At 36.6% G+C, this 20,834-nt stretch overlaps 1 protein-coding gene across 1 annotated transcript in view; it reads right to left on the bottom strand.

Moving 5' to 3' along the window:
* Nucleotides 1-20,625, bottom strand: part of DACH1 (dachshund family transcription factor 1) — a 422,360-nt gene extending 401,735 nt beyond the window's left edge. Inside the window, exon 1 of the mRNA XM_077855416.1 lies at nucleotides 19,710-20,625. Coding sequence (XP_077711542.1) covers nucleotides 19,710-20,581 — 872 coding nt within the window. The 5' untranslated portion in view covers nucleotides 20,582-20,625. The remainder of the gene's footprint in view (nucleotides 1-19,709) is intronic.
* Between the last annotated feature and the right edge of the window lie 209 nt (nucleotides 20,626-20,834).

Below are 20,834 nucleotides of genomic sequence, written 5' to 3'. Positions count from 1 at the left end.
TTGGTACAAACTCTGCCTATAGTAGGCTTTTGTACTACACAACTAAAGTTTAAATCTCAACCATATGCTCAGATAAATGAATTTCAAGCTTCTAAAAATAACCTATATATAACTACTAGGAATGATAACCTTTAAGTAATAGAAGTAGTTTACTCTCACAATAGTACTCAATGGAACTGTAAAACAGGAATAGAGGGTGAATTAGTAACTGTCAGGAAAGAACTGGAATTACAATTGGTTATAACCCAATTATTCTTATACACTTCTTTCTCCCCACCAATAACCATTGATCTGAAGGCATGAATTAGTTTAATAAATTAATACTGCAATAGTTTTAAATTTTATCTTATGAGTAAAATTTGACCTTACTCTCTGGTTTGTTATTTGGTAAATAAGGTTCCCTTTGATGATAATGAACTCAAGAATTTAAAAATACGGGGATCCCTGGGTGGTGCAGCGGTTTGGCGCCTGCCTTTGGCCCAGGGCGCGATCCTGGAGACCTGGGATCGAATCTCACATCGGGCTCCCGGTGCATGGAGTCTGCTTCTCCCTCTCCCTCTGCCTGTGTCTCTGCCTCTCTCTCTTTCTCTCTCTCTGTGACTATCATAAATAAATAAAAATTTAAAAAAAAAGAATTTAAAAATACGTTGTAACAAGATTGAAGAAATAAAAAGGGAGTAAAATATACTTCTGTACTTGGAAGAGCATACAATAGGTTTCCATCTCTTCGTTAAAGAGATGATGAAAATTAATCTACAATGCTAATGGATATAAAAATGTCAATTCTGCATTTCTCATAAAGAAATAAATCATGACTAGTTTGCTCTACATCTTCAATGTAAAAGTGTTTCTAAAAATCTTAGAATTATAAACAACATTGAAATTTTCTATAAAATTGTTAAATTGCTACTGACACAGAGCACACACATACATCTTGAATAGTTTTAAGAAATGTGTATATCACTATTTTTTTCCAAATAATCTATAATCTTCAAATATAATCTATATTACAGTCATAAATTAACTATTACTCGAATAGAAAAATACAACATAGAAAATACAATTCTAAAATTAAATTGCTTCACTTCTATTCCGTTTAATTGCTATGCACTAGCTGTATAATCATTGGCAAGTTAATTAACTGCTCTGATCCTCAGTGTTCTTATCATTCTTTAAAACCAGATAGCACCTGCCTCTTGTGGCTACTATAGGGAGTGAAACAGCAAGAGATATCATACCGAAAACATTTACTTCTAACAAATGATAATCGCAGATAATAGTAGTTATAATTGTCATCTTGGTGGTTTTAAATGGCAGCTATCTATACTCTTATTTTTGGTCCAGCCACTCAATTAGAGTTTTAAGTACTTCAAATATTATGTATTTGGTGACCTTTCATAATTAATCTAATAAACATTAATTAATAATAATTGAGATAAAGATAAAATCTCAATCTTATGAAATTATGTGTGTAACATATACAAAGTTTAAATATGAGTGCTTTACATTCTACAAGAACATGGGATACATTTAGGAAGTAAAGATACCTTGTACTATATTTAAAAACTAATGTTAACTACACTTTTATTGTGTTTTTTTTATTCATACATAAAACCTTAAAACATTTCTGTTCATGCTTTAATTTCTTGATCATAATCAAAATGCTCTAAAATAAAAAATCTCATAATATTTTATTATAATTCAGTAATATACAAACAAAAATTCTTTTAAAAAGTCAATTACACTTCTAATGAGTGCCTACTCTACAACAAAAGATACCTGAGAGTTTTAACAACAATGGATGCAACATAATCCTCTATAATAATCCCAAGGAGGTAAGTATTATTCACCAGAAATTAAACTTACTTAAGTTTTAAGTTAATTAAGGAGTTCAAGAAATAGCCAGACCATCCTCTATCAGCAAAAACGTCTATACTTACATTTAAAACTGTTAATAGTTGTTTGCAAGTATTTTAAAATTTTGGCTACATAAAGGAAAATGCAGCAAAAGAAATCCACCTGGATTTCTCCTCCTTTCATGAATTTTAGACATGAAATGCTTTCGTAGACAAATGCCAAGGAGAAAATCAATCAGGTCCAATTTCAACAACCTACTAAATTTCACAATATAACAAGGGAGAAACAATGTGTGTTACATAATTTACAAAAATGTCAAGACATTGTCATAAATCTACAAACAAAAGCAGAACAATGGTATTCTGAAACTGGGAACATTATATTATATTGATGAGTTCACAAAATATTTGGCAGAAACCAAATTTTATGTTAAGATGCTTGAATGTCTATCCCAAATTTATTTTCAAAACAAGTGACTACAGAAAATAATCATTTGAGGGATTTTGCGATGTTTGGTGAAGAATAATTATAAATTACACATGTAGTTTAAGAAAATCCTAGAGCCTTAACAATAATAGAATGCTCTAGCCAAATTAAAAAGAAGTCAAAGTTTCAATAGTACGTGCTTCAGCATAAGGAAAAAGAAAAAAATTAATTTAAGCTCCTTTGGAATGACTGCTTTCTTAGAGAACTGCATGGCAGTTACTATAGATATTGAATATAATTCTCTACAAAATAAAGTTAAGTTATCCTTTCATATGCTATGGCTATATTTTGCCTTTCCTTGCTTTTCAAAAATTTAACCATGTTAACCATTATTCAAAATGGTTAATCATGTTAACAGCTATCTGAAAGTCAATGCCAACCAATAAAAAATTTTAATAAATATTATATTTATGAAAAGACTATGTAATTTTTAAAAATTCACAAATTCTTTGTTTCGTTATTATTTCACTGTTCCTTAAAAAGAGGTGAAAAGTGTGATAGCAAGAACAAAGTAGAATTTTCTTTATGCTTTTGTAAGCTATTCTGGTAAAAAGAGTTTAAAAACATAATCGGGTGAGAACATTTAAAATCTAGTATCTTAGCAACTTTGAAGTATATAATTGTAGACTTTAAACTTATAGAATATTATATGTAGATTATATCTCAATAAAAAGGTAACTGAGAATTCTAAAGAGATAACAACTCTTAAAAAGTACCTTATCATTTCTGAAGTGCTTTCAAATAACTATTATCACATTCCTATTCTCACAATCTTCTTTTGAGATAAATAGAAAAGTTATCTTCTTCATTACCCCTATTTTACATTGACAATATGGAGGTTCTAGTTGACTAATCCAACATCTCCCAGAAAGTAATTGATACCACCAGAATTTGAAATCAAGTTTCCTGACTTAACAAGTTGTCTATAGATGAGTAAATCTCAAATCTACATCTATTGTGGTAATGAAATATTTCTCTTGGATTCTCATGATAATTTCTTTTGGAAATAATATAATATTTTGTGGGAAACAATTCTCCCAAATTATGTGTGCTAATATAGCCTTCAGAATGGAATTTTCTTATGTCTTGAGAATTAAATTTTCTTGCTAACCTAACAAAAGTGAGCTAGAGAAGACAAAAATGTATCTCTCAGTTGACTCAACACAGTCACAACTGTTTTACTTGTCTCAGACATGCTGCTGAGATCTGAAAACATTCATTTCAACATCTGACAGTATATTAACAGTCTCAGTATTGTGGACTCCTGTTCAGTTTGCTATGGGCAAGAGACCATACCATTACACAAGCCAGTAGATCGATTGGTCTTTGGTAGAATCTTAGTTTAAGACTCTTTAAGGCACTGATTTATGCACAATTGATCTGATCAGCCATGCAGTCAATGTGATTTATTAGCTAAGATGGCCAAAACCCTTTTTTCTCCTTTTTCATGCAGTAGTAATTCACCTCATTAGAGGTGGAATCATTATAGGAAGCTACTGAGAAATAAGAAGTTGAACCTGCTGGCCTGACTCCTTATTTCTCCCAATCTATAGATCTACCAAACAGTAATAGCTAAGACTAGGGCTGCTGTGCACGCCTGCAGAAGCCAGTGAGCTCACACCATGGCTTAGTGATGGATGGATAGATTAAAGGGGATTCTAATATTCCTTCACTCTGAGACATTTGCAGACAGCACACTTGTTCACTTAGCTTCATGAGAAATTCATTCATTTCATTTCTAGCACACATTTCTTTCTTTATTTAACCACAGTAAGACAAATGACTTGTATTACCTTGTAATTATGGTGTTTAACTAAACATAAGACCAACAATGTGTATAACAAGGGTTGGCAACCTATCGTGTACATGTGGATATGTGCACGCACGTGCACACACACGTACACACAATTATACTCCCAATGTTACATAACATCCAATTCTGAATAGCCCAGAAAGATTCACTTATGGGTAAAATACACGTGTCAATTAATTTGCAAAGTTATATTTTCTAGAATATTTTTTGGGGAAATGTCTATAACTTATATATGGTACAAGCATCCTTTCCTCTCTTTAAGGTCTATCCCCTAGCCAGGTCCTTTATCTTAAGTCTCTACTGACCTCCTTAAAATTTATTAACAAATAGTTAAGGGAAGGAATGTAGGAGGTTAATGTAGGGCCATTCCACGAGTCAGTTCTACTTTAGATCAGAGTATTTACTCAACACCTCATCTTCCTTCCATTCATTCTGCTGCTGAGAGCTCAAAGCCAGGGATCTTAACTCCAGTAGCCTCAACCATGCATTTGCCTTTGACTCAATAGAGATTCCGCACATCACAGTGATTTCATAGGATAATAGCTGCCCCCTACACCTCATCTTTTTCTAAAAGAATAAGCATTTTGCCACTTCCCTGCCTGCCCCCCACCCACGCTATGGATGCAATAAATGAATGTGCAATACTCTACAACTAAAGATTTGACAGCCACACACTAGCATGATTATGCAGGACAAAAATGTTAAGGGGTAGTATATTATTTCACTACATATGTGCTATATAAATTGTGGATAGTTTGATTAAGAAATCTAGATTTACTTAAACCCAGTGATGTAATTTCTAACGAAAGTATACTATGAACTCTCCCTTTGATTAACTTTGACAAATGACTCCATTAGAATATACTGAATGAATGCACAATTTTTAAGCTGAACACTGTTTCAATAAAACAAGGCTTAAAACAAAACAAAGAACAAAATAATTTGCAAAATATATGAATGTTTTTATAACTCTCCCAGGAGATAGAGCACCACCTGTCCTTATTACTAAATCAGCAATGCTAAAATGCCAACACATTTAGCTATTGAACTGGTGGTGTGTGTGTATGCGTGTATTTGTGGTGTGATATGTGTGTTTGCATATTTGTAATCACATATTCAAAATGAGAAACCTTTACTAAAAGGATCTCAGGTGAAAATTTTTCAGTATAAGAACCGAATCAGTAAAGGAAAATACAATCTGGGATCTGGACTTCTTATTTTCGTTGGATCTTTGCTATTAACTATCAAACTTTTTCTTTCATCTTCCCTATTAAAAGCGATTGTTGAAAGCAAGTGGCTTCTCTTGATTTAGATTTTTGTTTCAAAACCATGGCTGGATTAGTATTTGATAATTATCTATTTGTTAAGAGAATTAAAACTCCATGTTTATAACGCATTTAAAAATTTACATTATAAATTACATTACATTTAGTATGTTATAATAAAATTAGTAAAATTCAATTTATTTAGATATGAGTCCAATTCTCCAAATAAAACCTTGCTTATGTTACTAATGGCTTAACAGAATATTTTCTTTTCCTTTAGTTAATTGTATTTTCTTAGCACCAGTGTTATAAATAGAATAAGACACTCAAGGGAAAATATTGAGCTGGTACATAGTGGCTTTCTGGTTGTTGAAATCATTCACTCTTTGTACTTGTGAAACACAAAGCACCCACAGCTCAACAAATCCCAGCATAGCACATGCCATGTCATGTCTTACTGCTTTAACATAGTCCTCACATTCTACCCTCCCAATACAGCTAAACAGCTCAATATGATGGGGATAACAACAATTGACATCATAGTCGACAGAATATAGTCTTGCCATTAAGCACATGCTGTTACTATTTAAAGAATTCAAACTTAAGAGAAGTTGGGACCACTGGGGATGAATATTTTAGCTGGAGACCCAAAATGTTCTTATAATATATTGTCTCCTGTAATTTTGTTCTAAAGTAGGTATGTAATCTAGTAAAATTCTCTGTGGGTTCTGCACTGGTTCAAACAGTGCGTGTACAATCTCTGCCTAGTTAAGCTACACATTTACATGGTGAGAGTGCCAATGAGTGTGTTTCATCAGACATTCCTGGAAGCTGTCTGGCCAATAGGAGTGGTTTGAAACGGTTCCCTAATCACTGTTGAAATCACTGATAGTACTGTCTGTCCACACTATGACAGACAAAAGCTGAAATGTATTAAACATAGCAATCCATCATCTTGCAGATGGAAAGCAGGAGCCAGGCCAGTTCAGAGGCAGTGACTACCCTGCTGCTTAACAAAGGCCGAAGCCCTGACACTTCAGTCCCTTGCTAGCCCCTCACGGCCACCCCTCCGTCTAAGATGAATGAATGTCATCAATGAGAGAGAAAGCCTGCTGAGGATCTCAAATTCAAACACTGTTATGTTTAAAGTGCTGTGCTTTTTTATTTTGTTCATAATCAGAACTGTTGCTTCAACGATTTTCTTCAAATATAAAAAGATAGGTATTTAAGTAAACAAATAAATGAATGAAGAGATGGACCGTGGATTCAAGAAAGTGTATCCTGGGAAATACTGCATTGGCTGGTATACCATCAAGTTTAGAGAGCTAGCTTTGAAATAAAGTTATGATACCAAAAAACTTCAGAGGAAGTTTTTTAAAAAGTCGCTCCGTTACGGGCAAGTTTCCATTGTTGGAAGTAACTTCATAGTGATGCTCTCTTTGAATGGCCAGGGGATTGTTATTTTTAAATAAGCACCAAACAAAAATGAAATGCTATTTGCTGAAGTTCAATTCATTTTACATACTTGTTTCTAATAGGACATATGAGTCACAAAATAGCCAAAGGGACTGAAAAAACCTTCAACTGCTAACAGCACATTAACAAAGTATAGAAACGAAAGACACTTTTCTTTGGATTTCAGCCTTGTCATTTCCAATTTTCTGCTCCTTGGACATGCTTGTATTCAAATTCTGGAACATCTATTCAGCATATCAATCCTAATTAGACAATCTGGGTCTGGAAAGGATGAGAGCTGGGTCATTTGCATAATTTAATCATAAATACTCAGTGATACATATTTCCAAATGCATTTGTACAATTATCTTTTCATCCTTGGGGCAATGGTATTAATATGATTAGGCAATATTTCTGGAAAAAACAGACAAGTATGCACTCTTTTTAACTGCAGCTTAGGGCGATATGAAAAATTAATTAATTTCTGAAGAAAATCAATTTCTCTACGTGACCACATTAGACATTACTAAACCAAGACTCAGAAACCTCTCTCAATCACTACACTTTATCAGGCCCTTCTAAATTCTGATTAGTATGTGAACAATTCAATAGAAAAACTAGTAATGTATCAAAAATCATCTTAAATGTTGAAGAGATCTTTCTGTCTACTTTTCATTTCGGAGATGCTACCCTGCTTTACTTTAATGCATTGTTATTTAACCAGTCATTGAGAAGCCTGTGTTTTTAGTGAGAACACATCTTGAGTGATCTTTTATTAATGTACATTAACCAATTTCAAGGACAATAGGATAAGGTTACTTTTGAAATGCTTTCTCAAGAAATGGATTTAAATTCAACTAAAATAATCGTAATTCACACAAGACTGTTTATTACGAAAACAATGAGATAAACTAAGTTGTCCCAAAGAGTACCATTGTTATAAGAAAAACACTGTAACATCCTTAGCAGAGCTATAAGAACCCAGGTGGCTAATCTTATTTTTTAAAAAGAGATTCCGCTTTGTATGTTGATTAGTACAAAAGAAAGAAATCACATTTGTGAGTTTAAATGCACTATTCTTTTCTTTTCAGTGAAATGAAAAAGTAGAAATGACTGCATGCAAATATTCAATATTCATTTAATTTGCATAAAGGTGCTTGAACAAATTTTTGATTCTAACAAGCTCATTTTTCATGCGTTTTGTCTTTCATCCTAATCTAGCATCTGTCATTCCTTTTTGAAGTTATTATCGGCCCAATTCCCTCTTGGACATGGTTGCTGGGTGACCGGTATCTTAGCACCCACTTTGACAGGAACAGATGTGAATCTGATCAAGAGATTTCCCAAGAGTACCTGAAATCACAAACAACTTTTGTGAAAAACAAACAGCATCCCTGTCATGGGCCCTTACTTAACCTACTCCCCAAAAGAAAGAGCTAAGAAGTTACTCCAGATCAAATATACATTTTAAATTTTATAACCTAAACTTGGAACAAAATACATTTTAAAATATTATATTTTCACACTGTTGAAATTGGGGAATCCAATCTGAATCTCAACAGCTCAAAAACCCGTTCTGTTTTGGCTAGATGTTTATAGGTAAATTTCATGCACAATTTCACTAGAGTTTCTACAAAAAAAATAAATAAATAACAGGATTATTATGAGGATAATTTAGATGACAAAGATGTAATTTAAGAAGACTAAATTTTGTTTGGTTTAAAAAGCTTCCTACGTTAAGTATGACATAGAATCTTGTACCAATATTGAGGATTATTCCACTCATAGAGAATTATCTAAAATATAAAACTTCCATCTCTCCTTTCATGCATTTTATAGCAAGATTTTTTAAGGTGATTTTTTTTTTTTTTTTTTTTTGCAGTTCACGTGGCATACCATCAATCATTATTGGAAAGAGAGCAGCAAAGTGCCACTGGAAGACAAAAAAGGTCATAGAAACTTCATATTATCACCATTACAAAAGTCAGAATAGGTTGCCTTTCCTGAACTAGATTCTTTTTAAGAACAGCATAATGTGACTGGGTCACGTGATCTACCTCCTTTCCTTCCTTTCATCATAGTAAGAGAAAGTGAAGAGCAAGAGCCGTGTTAAATCATCATCAAACTAGTTGGGTCAAACTTTCAAATTAAATATTTAATCAAATGTTGATATTTTTTATAAATATGGCATCAAAGTGATCTTAGGAAACATCCAAATAATTGATTTAATTTTTCAGCTTCATTCAAGTGTGAAGACAATGCAGAAAAATGTTAGCTTGTGAAAGCAAGGATTTTTTGCCACATACCAGCCAAGAAAAAGGAAAAAACAATGCATGTTTAAAACTCTAAATATTTTCTTCTTGATGATAATGGCTTATGATAGTAAGGCAAGTGGCATAGTTTCCATTGGAAATTTCAAGGTTTTTTCTCTAAGAATTGATTTATTATAAGCATTCTTACTAGGAATTTTTATGTTTGGTTCTTGCAGGAAAATAACCAATTAACCAAATGATTTTATCAATGTTAAGTGTAAAAAGAAGTGAAAAGTCTTTAAAATTCTTTTAAATTTTGAATTGGGAAAGGAACATGCTAGCCTTAGTTCCAAAATTAGAGATTAAGCAAACTATTACACACCTAAATTCCTCTTTATTTCGAACACATGATTAACATCAATGTAAGTTTTCCAACTTAGGCCATCCATAACTAAAGTACATGTAACTAAAATAGAAATAGCTTTTATGTACCCAATTTATCACTGACCCCCTTCATTTGTTACTATTAGTAGCAAGAGCAGCTTTCTGAAAACCCTTTCATATAGTCCAACAACAACAAAACATACAGAATATAACCTTTCAAAATGTGAGTCTAAGAAAATTAAATATATCCATTAAAATTCCTTATTCTGAAGTGTTATCACAGGAAATGACTCCCAAAAAAAGTTTCCTCCCCTACTCAGGCTGACTCTTTGGTCGAAGGAAATTAATAAAAAGTACAAAGTAAATGTCCAATTAAATAAATTTATGTTTAAACTACTGATATCTAGGATATATATTTAAAAGGTAAATATTTTGGGCATCCCAGGTGGCTCAGTGGTTTAGTGCCGCCTTCAGCCCAGGGTGTGGTCCTGGAGATCCAGGATCGAGTCCCACGTCAGGCTCCCTGCATGGAGCCTGTGTCTCTGCCTGTGTCTCTGCCTCTCTTTCTCTCTGTGTCTCTCATGAATAAATAAATAAAATCTTTAAAACAAAAATAAAATAAAAGGTAAATATTTTGTTTTAAAAAGTAATATCTTAATCCCATGTGAAAACTTAAATAGCTGTAAAATTTTGATGGCACTTTGGCTTACCTGTGAAGTGTCACTTATGAATGATAATTTTTAAATTTCCTAAAAATATCTAGTTACTAAATTTGGTAGCCAAACAGGTGTTAACAGAAAGAAAAATCAAATCTGACCCAGAAGGCTCCAATATTAAGGTTTGAATTGGGATCAGTTCATTCCTTTCCCATGGGGTAACTTGTATAAATGTAATTCTATGGTTTCATAAAAGCAGGTCAAGTTTCTATCCCTGGGGGTCTTTTGGCAATTTGAAGCATGGAAGCACTGTTGCTGGCTACAAGTTCAAATCTGCATGTACAATCAATGGTGTGAAGAAAAAAAGTCCGTGAACAGCAGACATATATTCATCTTTGGTTATAATACACACTTGTCAGAGGGCTCTTGGAGGGTAAGAATAAAGGTGTCAGAGCTCACAAGTCATAAAATATTTTGAAATCATCTTCACTTACTTATAAATAGATATGCGTTCCCGATAATGCAAAAAGTAGTATGAAATATGTTTCTTTTTAGACAACAAGATGCAAAGACGAACTTCTGACCAAATGTCATTTTGCATTTATGATGTGCAAGCTTTTTTTTTTTTTAATTCCACAGGCTTTAGAGGAGGCAGAATTTTTAAAGTAGTCCCTGTTTTATAACCTCCTTTCTACTTTACAAAAAAAAGGTATGCATTCTTGCACTTTCACCAATGATGTAAGACTTGACAAATGCCATGGAATGATTGAGAAAGTAATTGATTTCAATTTAACTGGACCTCTATCAGGTGTTTTCAAAGACAATTACAGTCCACTGAAAGAAGTGGTAATACACATCTTCTTATGTAGACCTGCAGATTAACCCACTGACCTCATTCCTAACTCATCTCATTGATGGCAAAGCTTTTAGAAGAGTAGTCTTTCTTTTAGTTATGAAATTGTTTTCATATCATTTATCCGCTGATTTTTAAAGGATATGCTTGCTTCAAAGTGCCAGCAGCAATGAAATAAACTAATAATAGAAATGGTGCAATGACATCAAGCGCATTAAATACTATTCCATAACGTAAGACTCTAGTACCAAATAATTTAATATCTATTGCATAGAAGTAAGATAATTCTGATATAAATATTTTCCACAGAGAATTAAAAGTACATTTTAGTTATCATAAAGTATAGGAAAATTAAGGTAAGTTTTTAATCACTGTCCTAATAACCACATAACACTGTTTATTATAACTATATTTTAATATTTAAGTATAAATTACTTAAGTAATATTTAAGTATAAATATTTAAGTATAAATTACTTCTTTCATGCTTTCATTCTTTTCATTCTAAAAATTAGAATTATTTTTAAATACATTTTCTGTTGTTGTTCAGTAGAATCTCTTTTTCAGTGTCATTTTATATTTCATGAGGTTACAGAAAATAAAATTAAAGTCAATTTTTTGGTGAGTTGGTTGGCCTCCAGTCCTATGTCTTACAAGTCTGTGTGTGTGCATGTGTGTGTGTGTGTGTGTGAGAGAGAGAGAGAGAGAGAGAATACCTACACATATATACATATCTGTAAAAGCTTTTCTAACAAAGATATTATAATTATTTAAACACAAAAATGTAGACTACAAATGGGCTAAGGTTAATAGAAACAAAGATATCCACCACAAAGACCTCTAAAATACTGATAAAAATTTTACACTTGTTGCATACACAAGGACATCTATCTTATTATAAAATGTGTGACTGGTAATAGGACAATTATAAGTGTTCTAAATTATTCATTTAAAATCCAAAGGCCCTATTAAACGACAAATTGCCTAACTCAAGAAATAAGTATTATTTCCAAGATATTTCAAATATAAAATGGGAATTAACACTTTTGGATATATCAGCATATTTTTGCAGAGCTGTGATGGGTTCAAAGATTTTTATACTTTCAGTGATTTGCTTTGTTCATACATAATATAGGGCTATGAATAATACAGTTCATTTACTGTTGCTATTAATAAAATTTCAAAATACAATCAGTTTAAGATTTTAACAAAATACTTTGCTTGATATGTGAATATAATAAAGTATTTCTTGATTGACATATTCTAGAGATTAATTTTCATTATCTTTCCCTAAGAAATGACCAGTATCCCTTAAGTTGAATTAGCAAGTATTCACTGCAAATGCTCTCTGTGCTTTCATAAAATAATTCCCTCTCAACTAGTACTCTTTCTTTCCTGAATATGTTCTGTTTGTCCTTGTAGAAAAGTATTATTTTACCTGCTGTGACTGAAAGAGCAGTCTAATTATTTAGAACTGTTTGATAGCTTATAAATTCAAAGATAAGTTACACTGTAACTTTTTAATACTTTACCTCTCCATTCATTTATTCTAAGGAAAGGAAACATTCCACAAGTTTTCAATGTTACTAACCAAAAGTAACCAATATACTTAGTTGTCTATTTCATTATTGCTTTGTGAAAATCATACCTGAAAAGCATATTCATTTTTTTTTTTTTTTTTTTTTTTGTCAAACATATACTACCTTCAAAATCCACTGCAGGATTATTACAAGTCTACTTACATTAAATTGCATTTATGTTCTTCAGGTCATAGTAAATAGTTTTGACTTCCTGCTAAAAACATGCAATGCATTCCAGGTATTATTTCATCTTATATAATAATATGTTTTAGATGCTTCACCTAAGCTGTCCTTTTTAAATCACTGCTCTCTAAAACTTTTTTTAAAGCAAGTAGCTATTCAGTGTGTTGCTGTGCTACATAGTATTAGACATTTCAATATACTTATAAGTACAAAAATGTAAGAGCAATTAAATAATAATATAGTGAGTTTTCCAGTTTAGTAAGTTGTCTTTGACAACTTTCACTCAAGTCACGTACATTTAAACGTGTAAAAGAATCCCAGCTTGATATCCTGGCCCAGCTCCAAGCTAATTTGAATCAGAAAGCAACAGGGCCACACCTTTAACAAAATTCAGTCACTGGCCACTTCAATATCCAATTTAGAAAAACCTACAAATGAATTTGTTTAAATGGGTTAATTAGAATATAAAGTAAATTCAAGTCAGAATACACAAGAAATTTAAAGTGTACTTGGTTCAAGGTTCCTGATTTTAGATCAAGTAGTGATTTGAGTCATCTTCTTTATATGATATTTTATATAACATATGTAGATTATAAAATATTTGTATATATAATATATATGGCTACATATATAAACTGGTCAATTATCTGCTATTTTATTCAACTAATTTTAATTCTATCATTACTTTGAAAAACAGTAAGATTTCACTGATCGCTTAATTGACTAATTTATACTGAATGGATAGAAATTCTGTTCATAGTCATTTGCACATTAAAATATAATCATGAACTGTAATACGCACACTCTAAAAATTCTTAGAATCCTTTCAAAGTAAGTAGGTACATCAAAATAACATGACCACTAGTTAATCTAGTAACGAATAATTACTGGACCAAATATAAATATACTAAATTCAGTATTCTTGTTTTCCAAAGAAATAACTTGGTAAGCTAACCTCACTATATGAATGAAGTCATTTCTGTACTGTGGCGTATACTGAAAAGCATGTATCAACAATTAAAAGTTACTTTGAAAGACAGTCACTGTAGAAAAAAATTACTTTTGACTGGAAACACTTCAAAGTGAGAAGAAAAGTAAAGGAATTTGAGCACAATGTGGGCTCAAAGAGCCTCTGCTATGCCTGAAACACATATATGTGAAGATCAGAGCCTTAATATATAACACTTATCTGAGCCCTATTTGGTGGGCTTTTAATTCAGAGTGTTTTTCATTAAAAAATAAATTATTGAACATAAATATAATGGAAAAGAGGTCCCTTAATGCAGCCAAAGCCTAAAAATATAAATATAAGTGTATTTTTAATGTATTCTTGGCTAGGATTTTTAAGCTGTAGCATTTAAACAAGACTACACATGTATGTATGTATATACATAACTGACCAATCACAATGAAGTAACTCAGTGGTTACAAGAATGGCACATGGTACATGTAACGTCATTCTATTCTTATAACAATTCAAACATAAAATGATAAAATTTTATCTTAATTACATATTAAAATACCCAAATAGGTAACATCAACTTTTTTACATTCCCTGTCATTCTATAACTTGATGTGACCTTCTTCCCCTCTGGTGAACAATCTGAAAATGAAATTCTTAAAAGATAAAATTCAGGCCAGCTCTAACTTTTTTAAAGAACCAAATAACAAAAACCTTAAAATCAAAATGTTTAGTGAAATCTAGAAGACTCACCTGTACCTATTTAGAAGGCTTACTTCGAACTAATTTCTTCAAACAAAGATTCAAAGGGAAACAGTTTACAACCTGCAAGAGTTGTATTTCTTGTATTTTGCAATACATGGGTTCTATGTTGCTAATACAATGCAATTTAAATGATTATTTTACTTGATTAACAAAGGCAATTGTATGAAACAATTCAGTAAAATAACTTGGAAAGATAAAATAATACTAATTGATAGTCAAAGCACAAATTGCTCCTAAAATAGCAACTACTTGGTTGCACATTAAGCTAATTTACAAATGCTACTTACATTCCAAAAACAAAACATCAAATGAGAAACAATAAAGCATATTATGTTTTCGTATGCTGGTGAATCACACATGGTAAATCACCAAAGAGTAGAGTGATTTATGCTCAAATCCAGCCAAGACTTTAATCAATATTGGGTGTCACATCTCAGGAGGTTGGGGGAGGTACTGAGGCAAAAAAGAGAGTGGCTAATATTGGTGTCAGTAATTTATATGCAACTTCAGTGAAATGTAGATTAAACAAAAAATAACAACAGATTTGGACTAATGAGATGAAGGTTTACAAATTCTGTGTTAAATGTGATACGAATAGTTTATGTAAGGAACGGAGTTTTGAAAAAAAGTAGTCTATTTTACATAATATTTGCAGCCTCCCAAAATAAAATATGCTATGTGCAAATCAAAGTAAGTATCTCAGAGCATTAACTACTTATCTGTAGAGTTCAGAAAGTAAACCATCTTCGTAACTTGTGCACTCTTTACAATAACGACTATGTGTATTATTGGAGACTAACTCTAAGGAAAACAACAGGTTTGAAAAATACCTAAATAACTCAAGAATTTGTAGTATGCAGTATAATTTGATTGACCAAGGCAAATCTTAGGTTTTGCCTAACAAAATCTTACATTTTCTTTATATATTAGTAGTCAAACTATAATTTACCAGCATTTTAAAAGTATACAGAAAAATAAGTGGTGGAACCCAACTTAAACTTTCATATTTTAGGCCTTTCTCTTCTAATTATGTCATATTCTTTAGGAAATGTTATAAAATGAAACATTAGACTTTATAGGAGCTATTAATTGATTGTAATACAAAAACTTCAGAAGCATAGTCTCTCTTCCTTTGAAGTAATTTTTAATTTTTCTGTGCCAAGTATTGTAATTATCTGTTAGAAGCGAAATGTGTATTTGTGTTGAAACTTTCTGTTACCAATGCAGAAACGCATAAGTCTGTGCCACTGAATACCATGCAATGGAGGAAATGTTTCATAAATATAGACTGGTTCAGTTTGCCATCTTTATTAAAACTCCTGACAAAACAGGGCCAAGAATTGGAAAATATTCTGTATTTCTTATACTAAAATTGTATTCGTATATTACTACTGGACAAAAAAGACTTGAAAAGTCTTCTAGTTTGCTGTCTATGGATGGTATTGACTTTTAAGACAAAAGAATACTGTTTGTGAATATATCTATATGCATAGAAAATGTCCGATGAAAACTAACTGGACTCCATTTAGGTTAAAAAAAAACCCCACTAATCCAGGGCTCCGTAAGACCCAAAACATAATCTGGTTTGAAAGATTCTGAGACAAAATCACCCTCTGGCAATATTTTAAAAATAAACATTTTAGATAACAAAATACAGCAGTCACTTTTTATTACCTGAATTCAAAGAAAATTGAATCCTAACCCAAATCTACAAACAAGCCACTGACTCATACAAACACAGACTTGACCATGTACATAATTACTTTTCTTTTGTTGTTGTTGTTTACTGGTTACCAGTTAATTAAGTGACCTCTGTTGCACCAGCCAAGTTCAAGCAACTAATGTTTAGTTTAAAAATAATAATTCGAGGAAGCTGATCAAGGTCAGACTCTATCCTTTGACAACTTTTAAATATATTCCCTGACATTTTCTCTCATTTTTCAGACTCTTACGTTCAGCTTTACCATCAAGCAGGTGATAGTCTCTGTTTCATCTCCTTGTGGTAGTGACAGATGGCTTCAACATTTATTCTAGTTTTTAGAGATAGCATACTGATGCAATAGCCCCAAGCAAATTAAATCCACTCTAAGGTTTGTCACCAACTTACTGAGCCACTTTGAGCAAGTTTATGAACCTTTTTTCCTTTAACATCATTTTGGTTTCTCAGATTCTCTGGTATCTAAATGCTATTAAGAATCAGGGTTAGATATATGTCCTGTAGAAAGATGAGAGTGCTAAGATTTGATGTTTCTTGCACACACTATATACAGTGTCTTATATAGTTTGCCTTTTTGTTCAATTTGTCTTATCTTCTGCATAAATTATTCCTTTAGAAAGTCTCTTTAATAGCCAGAGGAGAAAGAAATCAGAATGAAAGAAATCAATATACCTAGGTGAATGAAAAGGATCTTAACTGCAAAGGTGTAAACTGGATTTGAATGGAAAAAGTAATTCTAGTTCTGTAAATTCAAAATGCAAAATATTGTAGGTATTGCTTTCAAGGTTAAGAAATAAGACAGTGGCACTTGTAATGATCATTAAAAATAGTAATATAACGCAAACAGTATGTTTTGGTGAGAGGGAGTTCAACGATAAGTTTTCTATTTTTTTTTAGTCAGTGGCATAGTTAGGAAAACCTAGGTAGAGATCTCCAATTACACATCTTCTAAGGTTAATGACTGCAGCATTTGCATGTATATAGGTTTGAGTAAGCCTTGTAGTGGATAAAAGATCAAAAGGCAAGCGTAAATCAACAAAGTTACCACATTTAACTTAAAAATAACCTGAAATTGAGTTTTAGAATAACATACTTCACTGTAAAGTATTAAGACCAGGTGATTGAAATATAACTAGAGTATTGATGAAATATTTTTGAAGGGATAAAACAGTTCTATTGTATATAACTTATCTTGCCTGTGAAAGTTTAAACTCCAGAGCTATTGTTAAACTCAGGGGAAAACCAGTAATTAAAACATTTTTTTTGTTAATAACTTAAAAAATATTCTCCACCCATATAGTGAGGACTTCAATCCCAAACTCCAAGCAAAAATTTCAGGGAAAAAAAAAAATCAAAGGAATAATTGTAAGAGACACAACACTACCTGCTTTACACTGATGATAACGTTGCTGTCACTGGAGGAAGTTTTCTCTAGCAATTTTTTTGTGTTATGTGAAATGGCCATTAATTATCTAGTACAGTATGGGCTGTAACAAACACACAAAGAGATTCCAAGAGCAGAGTGGTTTGATTACTAAAGAGAAAAACAGTAGCTCTTCACCAATTTACTGGATAGGTAGACAAATTTTATAACAATCGCATCTGAACTGGCTTCAAATTCTGACCAGCATTCTTTAGAACAACTCTAACAATTTTCTGCCCCGATTCCAGTAGTTTTAACAATAGATTGCTGGCAAATATTTTATCTTCTGGACGTCCGAGGACTCCAATTATCTCAGTAAATGACGTTTAGCGATCAAGATTACGCCTCAATCTTTACTGCCACCTGTCCATACTCTTGGGCACGTGCGCGCGCACACACACATGCACGCGCTCTCAGCATTTACCCAAAAAAATAATAGAAATGGAGGTTCAAAACCCAAACCCACACCCACGCCCACATGCAAAGAAGGGCAAACCAACAAAGAAAAGAGTTTCTGGCTGGGTCAGAATAGGACATTTTGCAGGGCCGGAGTTGGGAGTCCTTTTCGCCCTGCAGCCTTCCCGGGGCACTAGCCTGAAGTCTTCCAAGGAAGGAATAAGCTGGGGCTTTTTCACCTCTGCTTCCTTCTGGTCTCCCCCTACCCCTATTTCCTTCCCACCTCAGCTCACACCCTAAGGAGAGTACTGCTCTGTTCCTTCTCCTAGTCTTAAAACTTATTTGGAGGGTCCCGAAGTCTCTGCGCCAATTTAGCGCGCAGTTCCCACGCGCCCGCTCCCGGTGTCTAACTTTCTCTACTCTCTATCTCCTGGCATCCCAACTTTTCCCCCTGCTCCGAGCCGGGCACAAGGCGGAACCGTGAAAGCGGGTGGAAGGACCGTTTCTACCCCGAAACTGACAAGCTACCCCACTCCCGCCCCCTCTCGGTAGATCCTCCCCCAGTGATCGTTCATTAGCATAAAACCGGTCGGGCCGGGCACCGGCTCCCGGGGCCTCCAGGGTTCGCGCGCTTTGCCGGGCGGAGGTAGCCACGGCACAAGGTATTCAGGTCTGCGGAACATCCCAACGCAATGCTTGCATTGCACCTGCTCATTGCTTGAGCTACTAACCTTTAAAATAAAAATAAGAATAATAATAAAAAAATAAAGAAGAAGAAAAGAAAAAGAAAGAAGAAGAAGAAGAAAACAGTTTGGAGGGAGAGAGAGAGAGAGAGAGAGAGAGTGCGCCTTAGTCTTCCTTCCCCATCTCTCCAGCTCAGCTTGCAAGAGTCCCAGGCGCTCGATCACCTCCCCCTACAGAAGGAAGCCTGCTGGCTCCCTCGCGTCTGCCCCGGGGCTAACGTACCCCTTCATCTCCTTTGCACGAGCTCACCCGCGGACACACGCACACGAGCGCGCACACACAGACCCCTCCCCTCAGCGGGCTTCCCTTCGGGGCTTTGGGGCTGAGCTTGCCTGCGGGTCCCTGGGGATCGCCCCGGGCCTCTCGGCCTCCGAGGTCTTCCCCCTCCCGACCTCCGAGGGGCCCACTCCCGCGGCTTCCCGGCCGGGCCTCCCGCTCCCGAACCCGGCGGTCAGGGTCACGACCTCTCGCCGCCCCCCGGGCCGGCCCGGCCGGGGCCCCCCCCTCGGCTCGCGGTGGAGCCCGCCGGGGCCGGAGGGGGCGCGCCCACTCGGGGCAGCTGCGCGCTCGGGGCTCCGCGGGCGCCGGCGCGGCCCAGGAAGGGGGGCTGTGGCTCCTGCCGACGCACCGTCCTCCCTCCTCCTTCCCGCCCCCTCCGCCCCGAGGCTTGGGGTTCCCGCGCCCCACAGCCGCCGAGCCCCAGCGCCCAGGCGAGCGAGGTGCGCACCGGGCGGACGAGCGAGATCTGGGCAGGGTGAGGGGCCAACTTCTCCGGGGGTCGGGAGCGGCCGCGAGCCTCGAGGAGAGGGAGCAGAGGGCCGCGCTCTCCGGGGCGCGCGGCTCGAGGGCGCGCGGAGCCCGCGGCGCCAGCAGGGGAGGCGGGAGGCGGGAGGCGGGAGGGAAGGGCCCCCCGCTCTTTACCTTGCGTTGGTGCAGTCATTGTAGAGGGTCTCGAAGTCCTTCCTGGAGATGAGTTTGCAGCGGTTCACTCCGGGCTGGATGGCGCCCAGTCCCCTCAGGATGCGAACCTGTTCCACATTGCACACCACCGGCGTGATCTCCAGCCGCTTCAGCTTGGTGTAGACCGTGTGCAAGCCCCCCACCAAGTGCTTCAGGAACAGGTCGAAAGCCTGGGGCAGGCAGATCAGCTCGCAGCCCTCCACCGTGAAGGAAGCCACTTTGGCCCCCCTCAGATCCACCATTTTGCACTCATTATTCTGAGGGGTGTTTTCCACTGGGGACGGGGTCGAGTACACGGGTTTCCCGGGGAGGGGGCCGCAGCTGCTGCTGCTGCTGCTGCTACTGCTGCTGCTGCTGCTGCTGCTGCTGCTGCTGCTACTGCTGCTGCTGCTGCTGCTGCTGCTGCCGGTGCTCGCGTTGATGGGGGTGCTGGAGGCGCCGCCGCCGCCAGCGCTGATGCCGCCGCCGCCGCCGCCGCCGCCGCTGCCGCCGCCGCCGCCGCTGCTCGCGGTCGCCAGGCTGGGGTTGCAGTTGCCGCCGCCGCCGCCGCCGCCGCCGCCGCCGCCGCCGCCTCCGTTGCCGCCGCCGCCGCCGCCGCCGGTGGAGGTGACTGTGGCCGCCGCCGCCGCCGCCGCCGCCGCCGCCGCCGAAGCGATGGGCTCCGGCCGGAACAGAGTTGGCCCCGAGGACGCCGGGGGCCCGACGGACGGAGCCGGAGACGAGGTCGCCGAGGAGGTGGAGGTGGTGGTGCCGGAGGAGGAAGCAGACGTGGAGATCGGGGGTTGAGGGGGGACCAGCTGGGTCGGAGGGATCAAAGCCGCCGGCACTGCCATGGTCACATAGAAGGGGAAACAAGAAGGAGAGAAGCGAGAGGAAAAGTTGCCACACACCCCGGGGAGGGGAGAGGGGGGAAGAGAGGGGGAGGGGGAGAGAAGGAGCTAGAGGGGGCGGCCACAACAACAACAACAACAACAACTCCAGGGGAGAGCGAGGAGGAGAAAGGGCGAGAAGGGGGGGAAGAAGGAGGTGAGGGCGAGAGAAAGGGCGAGCGCAGGAGGGGCGAGCGCGAGAGGCGCTCTTGGAGAG

The sequence above is a fragment of the Canis aureus genome, chromosome 17 (genome assembly GCF_053574225.1).
Source record: "Canis aureus isolate CA01 chromosome 17, VMU_Caureus_v.1.0, whole genome shotgun sequence".
NCBI lineage: Eukaryota > Metazoa > Chordata > Mammalia > Carnivora > Canidae > Canis > Canis aureus.
This window is presented reverse-complemented; position numbering and strand designations above follow the sequence as displayed.